The sequence below is a fragment of the Streptopelia decaocto genome (genome assembly GCF_964273445.1).
Source record: "Streptopelia decaocto genome assembly, chromosome: 5".
In the NCBI taxonomy this organism is placed as follows: Eukaryota; Metazoa; Chordata; class Aves; order Columbiformes; family Columbidae; genus Streptopelia; species Streptopelia decaocto.
In genome coordinates, this window is record NC_138659.1 from 2653908 (window position 1) to 2667223 (window position 13316).

The following is a 13316-nucleotide window of genomic DNA, read 5'->3' on the forward strand; positions in this document are numbered from 1 at the left end:
TGGTTGAGATTCAGATGGAAATGGTTGATGGGATGTCTTTTTTTTCTATTTCTTCTTCTCCCAGGCAATAGCCAGACTCACTGAATTTGGGGATGGAGTGGAGAACACCGTACCAAGCCAGACTGGAATGAGACATGATGTTTCTGTTCACACTGAGGAGGTACAGGATGAGGAGGACGGGGCTTTGCTCCACAGCCAGGCTCGCGGTCAGGCTCATGGCCAGCAGCTCAGCTCAATGCCAGTGCCCAGCTCTCCAAGGAAGAGCCTTGATGCCTAAAGCTTTGCTCTGCATTTGGAAATCACCTCCAATCACCCCTTTTCTTCTCACTCCATAAATGCAGGTGCCATTTGCTCTGCAGGGTCTTGTCTCCTGTGCTAACCTGTGCTCCAGCTGTTTTTTTTCCTGGCTGCTTGGCCTCCTCTTTCCTAATGATGATGCAATCAGTTTTGGATGGGAGATTCCTTGTGAAAAGGCTTGTTGTTATTTAAGGAAGATCATGAAATCTATCCTTAATGAAAGGAGAGAACCCTTCCACCAAGTTACACTGAAGCCTGAGATTATCATTATTATGGGTTTCCAATCTTTCCTGCCTCATGTCTTATCAGCAAATGCAGCTGGAGGCTTCAAAAACCCTCCCAGCTTGCTGCTGATTTTATGGGATGAAGATTAGAGATGATCGGATAGTAAATTATTCATGCTATTGGATATCGCCAGGCAGGAGGGAATATCCAGAGCGAAGTCAGCTCCCTTCTCCCTTTCTGAGCATCAAGTACTGGGACCCCAGCTATCTGCCACTCCAGCAAGGCAGCGGCGCTTTCCCCTGTTCTCAGAGATGATCAAGGGTGCAACGTGCCCTCTGAACAGACTGTAAAGCCAAGGGGGAGTCACAGATGCAGCCTTATCCCCCAGCAATAAGGCAGACTGGAGGCAGGTGGATTTTCTTCTAATTTCAGGGATGTTTAGTTTGATTCCTCCCAGCCCAGGGCAAGGCTGGACAGATTGAGGAGGTGTTTTCTCAGCTTAATTTCTCAAGGTTGTGGGACCTTAGGCTGATGGGAACATGCTGTCAGACCCCTGGTAGCTATTGACCCCATAGGCAGAGGAGCAGCGAGCTCAGAGAGGACAAATCCTGGCAACTGTGTGCGAACAGGCAGCTGGATGGAGGAGAGAGACCGTTGCTGCCCTTGGATGTACGGACCAGCAGCATCATCCATCAGGCTCCAGCACAGAAGGCGGTTGGTGAGAACCCTGCCCGGAGACCTGTGCTAAAAGCCAACGGGTGTAAAAACACCATCCAGAGGGTCTCATGAAATACGTGTGGGCCATAGTGATGGTACTGAGCAGATCTCAAGGGAAACGAAGGGAGAAGTATGGCCTTATTTGGTGCCCGATGGTGGTGCCATGTCTGGGCCACATCTCAGGTGGCTGGTGGGTACCAGCTCCCAGCAAGGTCCTGGCTGATGCTGCTGGAGCATCCAGGCTGCCTGGGAGGAGAAGGGGAAAATCCATAACCCCCCCAAATGAGGGTGCATCAGGGACCGCACCAGCACTATCTAACCCACCTCTCCCTGCTGCTTGCTCCATCCTTGCAATCAGCATCAGCCCTGGGCAACTTGTGAATACATGTCTAATAAAACAGCAAGAGGTGTTTTTTTCTTGGACCTGTGTGCATGTGGGGGGGGGAACAAACAGCCCAGATGAACCCTGGGCTGGCAGGAGAGGACAGGGGGCCATGCCCCATAGCCACACCATTGACACTGGGGTTTTCATCAGCAAAAAAATGAGCAAATATGTTGCTGTTTAAAGGCTTTTAAAGAGTGGAAGTGAAGACACAGAGCAGTGATGGATGAAAAGCCTTTTTCTGCTGCTGCTTATCCACAGTGATGCTTTGGGTCAAGAAAATGCCCTTTTTATAGCAGCTGTAGCTCCTGGCTCTCCCCTGACAGCATCCGTCCCACGCTGGATTTAAAAACCAGTGTCAATTAGAAATGAGAGAATTCTGGGGCAAGCAAGGGATATTTAGTTTGGATGGAAAATGTGAAAAGAAACAAGCAATTAAATAGTGGCTTTGTGGTTTTTTTTTAGTGTTTCGTTTTGCCTTTTTTTATTTTCGGAGCAGCTATTGAAATGCAACAAATTCATTGTTGTTTCTTTTTTTTTTTTTCCTAAGAAAAATACAGTATTTTCTTTAGGGGCTGTTCAGGCTTGCGCTCTTCTATTTTCTTTATTTTGATGGATCTTTCTAAGAGGGGGAGGAGATGGAGAGGATGAAGGAGAGAAGGAAGAAGGGAGGAAGGAAGCGAAGGAGAAAGACAAATAACCTCCACAAAAACACAGAGCCCCACAACGTTTTTCGAAGAGGAACTGGCATCTGTGCTCGGAGCCCTATCACCCAGGAACACATTTTAGGCTCAGGAACGTGCTTTGAGCAAATGTTAATTTTGGCTAAAAAAGACATATTTCTTGGGATGGGGCAGAGTGTGGGGGGGGAAGCCAATTTTTGGATGATATCAGTGTAAAGCCTGAAATTTCAAGACCTGCTTTGTGCAAGAGCTCTTGTCCAGGTAACTGCTGACATGAGTCCCTGGGAGACAACTGAGCTGGATCTGAACTGAGCTGGATCTGAACTGAGCTGGATCTGGCTGCAGCTCCAGCTGGATTTAACTAACTGCTGCCAAAGCGATCTGCCCCTTCCGTGCCTCAGTTTCCCTCACCTGTAAAATGGACCTGTGGGGCTTTACCTCGTCATGACTGGATGATGCTGAAAGCATCAATGTGAAGCACAGCAAGATTTCCAGCATGCTGCCATTGAAACGCCTAGCTTCTCAGCTCTGCAGCTCCCAAGCCATGGCCAGTGTGGCAAATGGAGAAGCCAGATTGCAAATGATTTGCCAAAATTTCAGGCTTTGACCTTGCAACAAGGCTGCTGTCATGACAGTGACTTGCTATTTCTTGCCCCCCCCCAGGCTGGACCCAGCGATATGTAACTAAGCAAGTGCCATAGGCGCTTTCGGCCACAATAGCACATACCTTCCTAATAGCTGCCTGGGCTAAAGGACATGCATTGGGGCACAGGGGAGCTTTGAGATAAGCAAACGAGGGATTCCTTGTCCTCATCAGCAAGCCCAGAACAATTAAATTTTCTTAAATTTCTTATAAATGTAGGAATATGAAAGAGTAAAGTGTTATTTGCTCCTCAGAAGGGAGCCGACAGCAAGGCTCTTGTCTGGAAGGCAGAGCAGCCCTGCCTGCATCGTGGGGCCTGGTCTCCCCCCAACGCATTCTAGGATACAGGTGGATCCCTGAAGCATCCCTATCCTTGAAAAATCAGCCCTGGAGCTACTCCGGGCAGAGCCCCTGGGTGATAAAGCAACCTGGAGTACGTGTGGAGGAGGATGAGGAGGAATCCCGTGAGCAACCTGCCTCAGGCACGACCGGGCAGTGAACAGCGATAGCAAGAAGATGTCTCAGCCCTTGAATATCCCAAGGGCAGCAGCAGGACGGGCTTCTCTAGGACTCCTGCTCTAAACAGCGTGGGGTTTTTTGATGGGTTTTTGCTAAGAGACACGCAACAAGCAGGCAGCAAAGATCATGAGCTCTGCGTGCTTTGCCAGACAGTGTGGAAGCAAGTCATGGGGAACTCAAAGTTCACTCTCATTTTTATTTCTTTGTAAGCCATTCTTTTTTTTTTTTTTCTTTCCCTGGAACAGGTTTAGATTGCTTTTATAGAGCCTTATTATGGGTTGGTCCCTGTGGTGCTGCTTCCTTGCTGGGTGCGGTGGGAGAGTCCCCACTGCAAGGAGTTTGTCAGCAAAAACTAGCAGGGTTGGGAATGGGATTATCCCGTGTTGCAGGTGAGGATTTGGCCATGGAAGAGAATTTGGGAGAGAGCCAGGAACTGGCCTTCAGTCTCGTACAGCTCAAGCCAGCTCCAGCTTGTTTTCAGGATAAACGACGTTATTTTAGATCCAGGAGGGATGAAGGGGGGCAATCCTGCACCTGTGGCTCTGTATTCTCAAGGATACTGCATGTTCCTGACCGTGGGTCCCTTGTGGGTGCCTGTGTGGGGACCCAGCACTCAGGTGGGGTCACTGGGGGGCAACACAACCAGCCCCAGAGGCCAGGAGCTCAAATGCTGCCAAGGGGGATGCTCAGCAGCCCTGTGGGTCTGGCCTTACAGGGATGCTATGACACCGTGAGAAAAGTGACAATAAACCCACTGGCTCACAGATTTAAAATTTCTTTCTGGAGTAACTGAAGTCGCCTAGAGGTGAATTCAAATATTTATTCTTGCTGTGGGGTGGGTTTGTCAGCCCTCCTTACCTGGCATGGGCTGGGAAGCTGCTTAATTCAGTGCCTACAACCTTCCTCATCCTGCAGCGTCCATGCAGCTGATGTGAAGGGCCCGCCAGCCTTGCTGGGGTTTGGGTGTTTCTACCTCCTTTGGCATCGAAGAAATTTTGGAAACAGCCCTGAAGGCTCAATAAAATGAATGTTATGTTTGCTCTTTTTAACAGTCTGAACAAGGCATGGGAGGTGGGAGGCACTCTGGTTTATTAAATGGGTGTTTATAAGCCACAAATGTGTTTTGCTGTGTTTTTAATGACACTTCCTAGGAAACAAACAAACACACAAACCAAAGATAAGAGAAATTATTTGGGGCTGTGCCAGGCAGCTCCTCACAGCCCCAGGACCCAGGTGGTAAGGGATGTCAGAGCTGGGGCATCACCAGACCCCCACTCTCCTGCTGCAGGGAAGGGGACTTGGGGACACCCAGGTCCTGTTCAGCCACGTTCCCCAAGTGCTGCAGCCACACTGGTGAAGGGATTTACCCACCTGGGTGTCCTTTCTTCCTCCTGGGCTGATGCAAATATTTAACGGCTTCATCCCCTTCCACGCCCTAAGGGGACTGTCAGGTTCAAGTCACCATGCCCCAGCCTCCGTGGGAGAAAGAAAGAAGCACCTCCTTCCACCCCTTCCCGCAAGAGGATTTGAATAACCAGGTATGAGCATCAGCCTCCCTCGTTAACGCGTTTGATAATTGACCAAGCGCTCATTCCTGTGGGAGGGCGGCGTGCCCAGGCGCAGCGCCCGGCTGCTCCTGCGTGTCCCCTGCCTGCCGCCATGCCTGCCCGCTGCCTCCTCTGCCTGCTCCTGGGGCTGCTCCTGCCGCCCCAGCCCGCCTGCTGCCAGCAAGGTGAGTGCAGGCAGCTGCCTGCCCTCCCGGGGAAACTGAGGCAAGGGGGAGGGCAGGAAGGTGTGCCGAGCTCCGGCTAGGAGGGAGCTGCTCGGTGCGGTGGCTTTGGGGACAAGGGACAACTGCAAAAAAGCTTCTTGGGAAGAGAAAAACCATCCCAGCTCCTGCCTGAGGTTTAGCTCGAACTTCACATCGGCAGGTGATGGGGACGGGTGGGTTGGGAGGTCTTGCTGGAGCTGGGACACGGGGACTTTCTACCTGTGTTCTCAAAGGCTGAAACTGCCGCTTGAGGTTTATTTCTCCTGATTACATGGAGATAAAGCAGTTCTGATTTACCTCCGACAGGACTCTGCACTGAGATGAGTAATTCCTCTCCTCTCCTCTCCTCTCCTCTCCTCTCCTCTCCTCTCCTCTCCTCTCCTCTCCTCTCCTCTCCTCTCCTCTCCTCTCCGTTCTTTCTTTTTCTCACTCTCATCCCTGGGCAAGTGTTGTGCTGGGTCACTCCCCGAGCTCGCAAGTTTTCCTGTTAATCTGTAATTTTGATCATTGCTGAGGTGAAGGAGCAAATATTTTCCTCTGCAAATTGCCCTCCTGTTCCCTTCCTGAAGACTTCACAGAGAAACTTCCTATGGCTAGAGTATTATTTTTAGGAAATTCGTGGAAGGACTTGTCTAACACTACAAATAATGAGGAGTAATTAAAACTCATCTGATGCTGCCAAAGTCCTGGAAAATTCCCTCCCTCTCTCTCCTCCTGATGCCCCGGCCCTGACCGCCCTTCCTGTATTTGTTTACCAACTTGCTGAGGATTTAACAGTCTGGGGTCTCCACTGTCAGCAGGATTGAAAGTTTTGCTGTTGCCTGGAAAGAGGTAAAAAAAAGAGCCTTTAATGAGAATTCAGAGCCTGGCACAGCTTCCCTGGAGAGGGGAAGAGACAGGGGTCAGCCGATGCTTTCCAAGCATACAGGGAAGATGCATCAAAAAGCAGATCTGTGTCTTCAAACCAGCTGTTGAGTATAGAGATGGGGTCACAGTATGTGCAAGGACTTACACTGGCACCAGCACTTCTCTTGGTCTCATTTGTATCTGCAGATGCACAAACACACATCTGTCGGGGTGCAGAACCCACATAGGTTTGTTTGCCCTAGAAGATCTTGTTTAGGAGGGGAAAACTCATCATTGCTGTGAGGGGAAACAGAGAGGAGGTGGCAGAGCCTGAGGGACTCACTGCCCTGGGAGGGACATCCCTGGTAAAGCATTTTTCCAGGCTCTTGCCTCTGCCTTGTTCCCATTCCTCCTTTTTAAGCCCCACACAAGTTCCACACACCCACGGGAGTATTTCAGCCCCATGCAGAGGCATTTGCTGTTGCTCCTGCCATGCTCATCTCCCCTTGCAGTCAGGCTCCACATGGGCTCCCAAAGCCAGAACTGCTTGATTGTGGTTTGGTATTTTTCCTTTTGTCTTTGGATGCTCTGAAATCTGGTGGAAACAGCCATCCGAGTGAAGTTTTGCTTGCAAAAACACACAGTACCTCCTGAGCACGGCTGCTCAGAGGAGGTTTCCTACCACTTATCTTCTCGCCTCCTTTGCTTGAAGATCCTGAGATGCAAATTTGGTGATTTCAGTCATCACTGGCTTCATTCCCCAGTTGATCTTGACCTCCCTTAACCCCAGCAGAAACCTCACTGAGACTGGACCTGAACATCCCCTCCGAGGCTTAGGCTGGAAACCCTGGCTGCGGCAGGAAAAATGAACCACAACTAATAAATAAATCAGACTGAGATAACAGCCAAGGACAGAGCGAGGGAGGGAGCAAAGCAGCCAAAGCTCAGCAATAGGTGTGTTTGGGGCTGCCCCCCCGGCGCTGGTGGGCAGCAGGAGCATCCCTGCCCATCAGGTGGGGCAGGAGGGAACCAAGCTCTGCTCTTCCCCACTGCCACCCCCTCCCAGTACCCCCACTAGCAGCTTGCTGGTACAACAGGAATTCAGCTGAAACACGCTCATACAAGAGGGAATTTCCGCCTGAATTCCTCCTGCTTGAGTTTTGGCCCTGGGACCTTGCAGTGAACACAGCAAGTGTCTCTGTGGGGAGGCGGGGGGGCTGAAAGCCATTCCTCGGGGCTGCTCTCCCAGCTGCTTGTCTGGGGGTGCCACCGGTTTTTGGACTGGCACGGGTGGTGAATCAGCTGGCCGGGCTGATTACACTTGTAAGGTGCAAAAAGAGCTTTTTAATTTAATTTAATTTAATTTTTCAAAATACAAGCCTCTTGCAGTAAGGATTCAAGGAGCTGGAGGCCTTAACGAAGGACAGTCCCCCGCCTCAAAGCCAGAGGAAGGAGATGAGGGCGGTCAGCAGCGGAGCTGCCTGTGGATGAGTAGTTTGCATACATGGAGCACACAACCCACCTTTATTGCTGCTAGTAAAGATTATTTGCTGTTTATAGCAGAGATTTGTCTCCCGCGAGACAGATGAAGTGTGCAGCTAGCGTGAAGCTCCTGAGTCAGACTGAAGTACCAATGAACTCGTCCTGGATCGCTCAGCCTCGTGGCAGGGGCCGCGTCCAAGTGGTGCGAGGCCGATGCTGGGGCTGGCAGGGACCATCTTCCACCTGTCACTCCAGAGCGACTTCATTTATGTGCAAGGGTTGGCTTTTCAATCAGCAGAAAGAAGAAAAGCCACGCCTGAATATATAGGAATTAAATCTCAGAGGGGTGTGGCTGCATCAACAAGATCTCCTTTCAGTGCTGATGCGACAACACTTAAGGATGGGTTTGACAATGTCTGAGTGCTCCGTTGTCCAAAAGCCGGTGGGATTGGAGGGGCAGCCCTCCCAGCAAGGACTGGAACAAGGTTTCCTTTTCTCGGCCCTCTGCCCTTGAGTTCCTCCTGCATCCAGAAATATCTCTTGCAGCCTCCCCACTTGTGCCCAGATAACTGCTTAGGTCTGGCTAGAGGAAAATGAAACTGTGGGTCTGTCCCCCGGGGGACACCGTGACCAGCTCCGGGCCACCCCTGCCCCCCCGCCGCCTGGCCCCCCGCCAGACCCGCCTGGCCTTTGTGCTGGAGGCTGTTGCTCTGAACGCTTCAACCTTCCATTTCCCGTCATAAATCAGTTCGCCGCTCTGGAAACTTGTTGAATGGTGCATTTTACCGAAATCCACGCTGGCAACCATTTGTTGTGAGAGTGAGAACCAAATTTTACACTGTGCCTGTTGTGAGGTCCTTATTTCACTGGGCAGTATTTGGGAAATAACCTGGGAACGATATCTGTGGCATCTGGGGATGGAGAATAAACCATTTGCTGAAACCCCTCTGCCTTCTTTCCCCTGCCACTTTGGGCAAACAACCTCTCACCCTCGCTCCCTGTCCCTTGGCCCTTTGTCCCCCTGTTCCAGAGTCATCTGCGCCCCTCTGCCTATATATATGTGTATATATATATATATATGAGGTCCCAAAGCACTGCACTCCACATGCAAACACCAGCAAAACTGCTATCATTTGCATTTTATTTCATTGCAATCACCCACATAAGGCTGCCTGGGTTAGCTGCAACTTGCTTTTCTCAGCTTTGCAGGACTGAGCTCTTGGCTGGAAGTTGCTGAAGCTGGACAGGAGAAGCTCAGCCAAGTGAACAAAGCTCAAAAATGTGTTTCTAACACGTGTCCTCCTTTTTTCTTTCTGCAGCCCGGGGCAGCCTCCAGCCGTGGTCACAGGGCGTCATCGCAGTGGTTGTGTTTCTAGTCCTGGTGGCCATCGCTTTCATGGTCAATAAGTTCTGGTGTAAGGAGAAAGTGTAAGTGTGGGAGCCTTGGGAGCTGCTTCAGTTTGGACTTAGCTGCCTCTCACGGGTCACTTCCAACCACCTCTGTCCCCTGCCAGGGCTGGGAAAGCAGGATTGCTGCCAGCCAGGGAGAGCAAAGACTCCCTGTCCTGGTCTGCTTGTCCTCTTCTCGCTGTCCTGCTCTCTGCTCCCTGTTACTTATTGCCAGGTGTGAGTTCACAGAATCACAGAATCCCAGAATGTCAGGGGTTGGAAGGGACCTCGAAAGCTCATCCAGTGCAATCCCCCCATGGAGCAGGAACACCCAGATGAGGTTACACAGGAAGGTGTCCAGGCGGGTTGGAATGTCTGCACAGAAGGAGACTCCACAACCCCCCTGGGCAGCCTGGGCCAGGCTCTGCCACCCTCACCAGGAAGAAGTTTCTTCTCCAATTCAAGTGGAACCTCTTGTGTTCCAGTTTGAACCCATTACCCCTTGTCCTGTCACTGGTTGTCACTGAGAAGAACCTGGCTCCATCCTCCTGACACTCCCCCTTTCCATATTGATCCCATGAATGAGTCCCCCCTCAGTGTCCTCTTGTCCAGCTCCAGAGCCCCAGCTCCCTCAGCCTTTCCTCACACGGGAGATGCTCCACTCCCTGCAGCATCTTGGTGGCTGCGCTGGACTCTCTCCAGCAGTTCCCTGTCCTGCTGGAACTGAGGGGCCACAACTGGACACAATATTCCAGGTGTGGTCTCCCCAGGGCAGAGCAGAGGGGCAGGAGAACCTCTGTGACCTACTGACCACCCCTCTTCTAATCCACTCCCTTCTAATACGTCCCCGCTGCTCCCCATGCAAGGGCACCCCCAAACAGAGCACTCAGGTGCTACTGCAAGAATGACAGCAGAGCCGCAGCATCATGGCTGGTTTACACAGGTGTATGTTTTGAGGGACTGACCCGATCCTGGTTCCTTATAGATTTGGGGGTGCAGTTCTTAGGTGCCTTATGTCCATGGGAGAATGTTTTATTTGCAAAGCAGATGGATCCAAGTCAGCAGAAGGCACAGATAGGAGCTGGGAGAAGATGGAACCTGCAGCACAGGCAAACCAGGTGGCCTCACCCAGCAGAAGGAAGTTGTACAGGGCTGGTCACCTCTTGCCCGCTGCTGGCCCAGCAAAGCCACAGGTGGCTGCTCCTGCTCAGCCGACCCAGGCTAACTGGTTAAGTTGCAGTAACTTGATCTTGAATCCGAGCCCAAAGTCAACAGAGGTTGAAGATCAAAAATACCCTGTAGCCTGGTGCTTTGGGCTTTGTACCCAAAGGTGCTGGACTCTTCTTGCATCTGCACATCCCTATGGCCTCTCCAAGCTGAGGAGGTGGGGGCTTGAGGTGTACCCCAATGCTCAGCAGGTTGAATTCTGCCCAAGATGCATTTCAAGGGGGCCCTTTGGGATGCATTCAGGGCTAATACATAATGCAATATGTATATATATATATGTGTGTGTGTATATATATATGTGTATATATATATATATATTTATACTGTCTGATTTGCAGCTACACTTTTTGTTTCCCAAAGAAGAACCTTTGTCCTCAAACTGTGGGAACCTCCAGCCCACAGAGCAGGTGACATGACGATGTTTCCTACCTCTGCCTGTGTCCAGCTGCCTCTTCCCAGCCCAGAGGCAGAGGATGCTGAGGAGGGCTTGAGGCGGGTTGGCAGCTTGTTTTAATTAATCTGGCCTCTCTTCAGAAGAGCCAGGAGCGAGGCTCAGCAGCCTGGCACGCTGCCAGCTCTGCGCTGTCACTGTGACAGCAGCTATCAGCTTAAGCCACTGCCTGTTTATGCCATTTTGTTCCTCGAAAAGCCTCCCAAATCGCCCTTGAGCGAGTGCTGGAGGAGGCAGGGATGTGCACATGGGGAGAACCTACACCCACCCACCATGGCTAAACCCTCCCAGTACCATTCAGCTCACAGGTTGGCTCCAGAGCCGAGCTTTTAGGCTCTGACTCAGGTTGAACACCCGATCCCTGCCCCACAGTTGCTTCTGCGAGTGATCCAGACTCACATCTGAGAGGAAGCCCTGGGTTTTGCACAGACGGATGTGCATGTGTGTACCTCTCCTGCTCCAGGGCTGTGGCTCCTATTTTGCAACAGATTACATAGAAAAGACTGGAAAAACCAGTTAGAAGGAGAAAACAATCCCCCATATTGACAAGCGAGTCTTGCTGACTGCCAGCCTGGCACTGGCAGTACCAGCACTTGATGTCCAGGCACAGTCCCTGCGAACCTGCCATGAAGACGCCCATGTCCTGCTGGGACGGGGGCTGAGCCAGGTGTCCAAGGCCACGATCAAACATCCAGGTCCCTTATTGTCTTCGTGGTGTTGGAGCAGTTCCTTCCTCTGCACTGTCACTGTCATGAGCTGATCCCTGGCACAGCCCCTCTATTGCTCTGTTTCAATTCCTCTGTTCTTCTTCTTCTTCAGGGAGAACGTTGAGACAGTGGTGAGTGTTGATGGCAAGCACGAGGCTGTCATGTCCAATGGCCACGAAGGGAGATATGTAACTACGGCAGCTGACTTCAGGTGAAGTACTTGCTCAGAACTTCGTCCTTGTGGCTTCTGGACTCTGCTCCATCCCCCTAGGGATGGCTTGGACATACAGAGCCACGGCCTGTCCCACTCAGGGTCTCCCATGTCCCACATACCTGGTTTTGGGGCCTTTATCCTCTTCAAGAGCTAAGGAGAAGGTGGTGAGGGAGTATCCCCTCCTCCCCAGTCTCTCTCCATCCCTGCAACTGAGTCCTGTGGTCCATCCACCACCTCACAACCTACTACCCCACATTTTTCTTATGTTACATCACATTTTTCAAGTAGATCAATCCACCAAAAGTGGCCATAGGTCACCATGCAGATGCTGACTGTCAAGACAGTCCTCAATAGAAATCAGAGCAATTCCCACCCTGGGTTTGCCTGTCCTCCTGGCAGCGGGGCCCTTACCACCCTCCCCACCTTGCCCCTTGCTCAATGCACAGCTGGCACCAGCAAGTTCAGGGTACTGGCCGTGGCTTTGGGGATGCTGATCTTGCTGGGGGTGAGCTCACCGCTGTGCTTCTCCCTCCTGTCACAGGTCCAAAGAGAGCCAGCACGCCTACGAGAATGTCCTGGAGCCCGAGGAGAGGGTGATCACCACCGCCATGTAGCAGGTGTCCCGGATGACCACCGTCTTTCCTCCTCTCACCCCGCTTCCTGCCGTTGTGATGAGCATTTTTGCACCAGCATCCCCCATGCACGGCAGCTCCCCAACTTCTCCACGGCTCCACCATCTCCTGACCTTTTACCTTCCCACCTGCAGGACATGCTCTTCTGCCCTGGGGACTGGTGTTCATGCAGGTATCAGTCCCCAGGAGAGGTCCAGAGGTGCCACTTCTGCCCGGTACTCACCTCAGCTGGTTAGTGAGGCTGACATCCCCAGTCTCAGGGGGTGCTGACCCACTCCAGACATGGAGGGGTCCCCACTGGGTGCCTGAGACCTCCTCGCATCCCCAGCCACCCTCCGGGGATGTGCTGATGGAAAACCTGTCCTCTTCTCCCCATTTCAGCCTTCTTTTTATGACCTACACCACGTGTTTTAATGGCAAAACGAACCTTCTCCCCTGTATATATTTTCCCTGTGAGCAATAAAGAGAATTGTTGCCCGTAGGACAGCAAAGAGGGTCATTTTGCTAATCACTCAAAGGACTTTCTGGTATCTCACGATGCTCCCAGCCTTCGGGCAGTTCAGGAGGGGAAGAATATCAGGGGAAGGCAATGTAGGGGTGGGAAAGGTACTTAGACAGAGGTCAGCACCCTCATCTGCCCTGTAATTCCTCCTGGGTACAATCTGTCTCTTATTTCCTTGCTTAGATGAAGCCAAAACCACTTTTGCACATGCCTGTGTGTTAACAGGAGAGAAAAGGGAGGGGTTTTTTTGCTTGATGTTTGGACAACCCCAGAGCCATGAAGGTCCATATGGGGAGGTGAGCAAGCTGCAGTGACTGCAGATTGACTTGAGAGACCTGTAACACCTTGGCCTTCCCTGGGACATGGGTTGCCCAAGCAGCTTGCAGGATCCTGCACCTGAGCAGTGAGGAAAGGGTTAAGGGGCTCTGCAATCAAGGGCAGCACAAGGGTTGCAGGTGGAGCAGGACTGGGAGTTGTGGGATGGGCTTTATAAGAGGGGCATTTTTAGCAGTAGTTGGGTTTGAGGTTCTGCTGTGCAAATGTAAGGGGAAAGATGTGACTGGAGAACAACAGGTCTCTGAGCTACCTCTTGCTTTCTGATGAGTATTGAGGTAAGGGAAAACGTCAGA

General features: G+C 51.6%; 1 protein-coding gene across 1 annotated transcript; it reads left to right on the forward strand.

Moving 5' to 3' along the window:
• Nucleotides 1–5125: 5125 nt before the first annotated feature.
• PDZK1IP1 (PDZK1 interacting protein 1) lies at nt 5126–12617 on the forward strand (the record flags this gene model as incomplete). The annotated part of the gene is made up of 4 exons (XM_082052816.1): nt 5126–5198; nt 8885–8993; nt 11452–11550; nt 12095–12617. 4 exons carry the CDS (start codon nt 5126–5128, stop codon nt 12165–12167), a joined length of 354 nt encoding a protein of 117 aa, XP_081908942.1. The 3' UTR covers nt 12168–12617.
• Between the last annotated feature and the right edge of the window lie 699 nt (nt 12618–13316).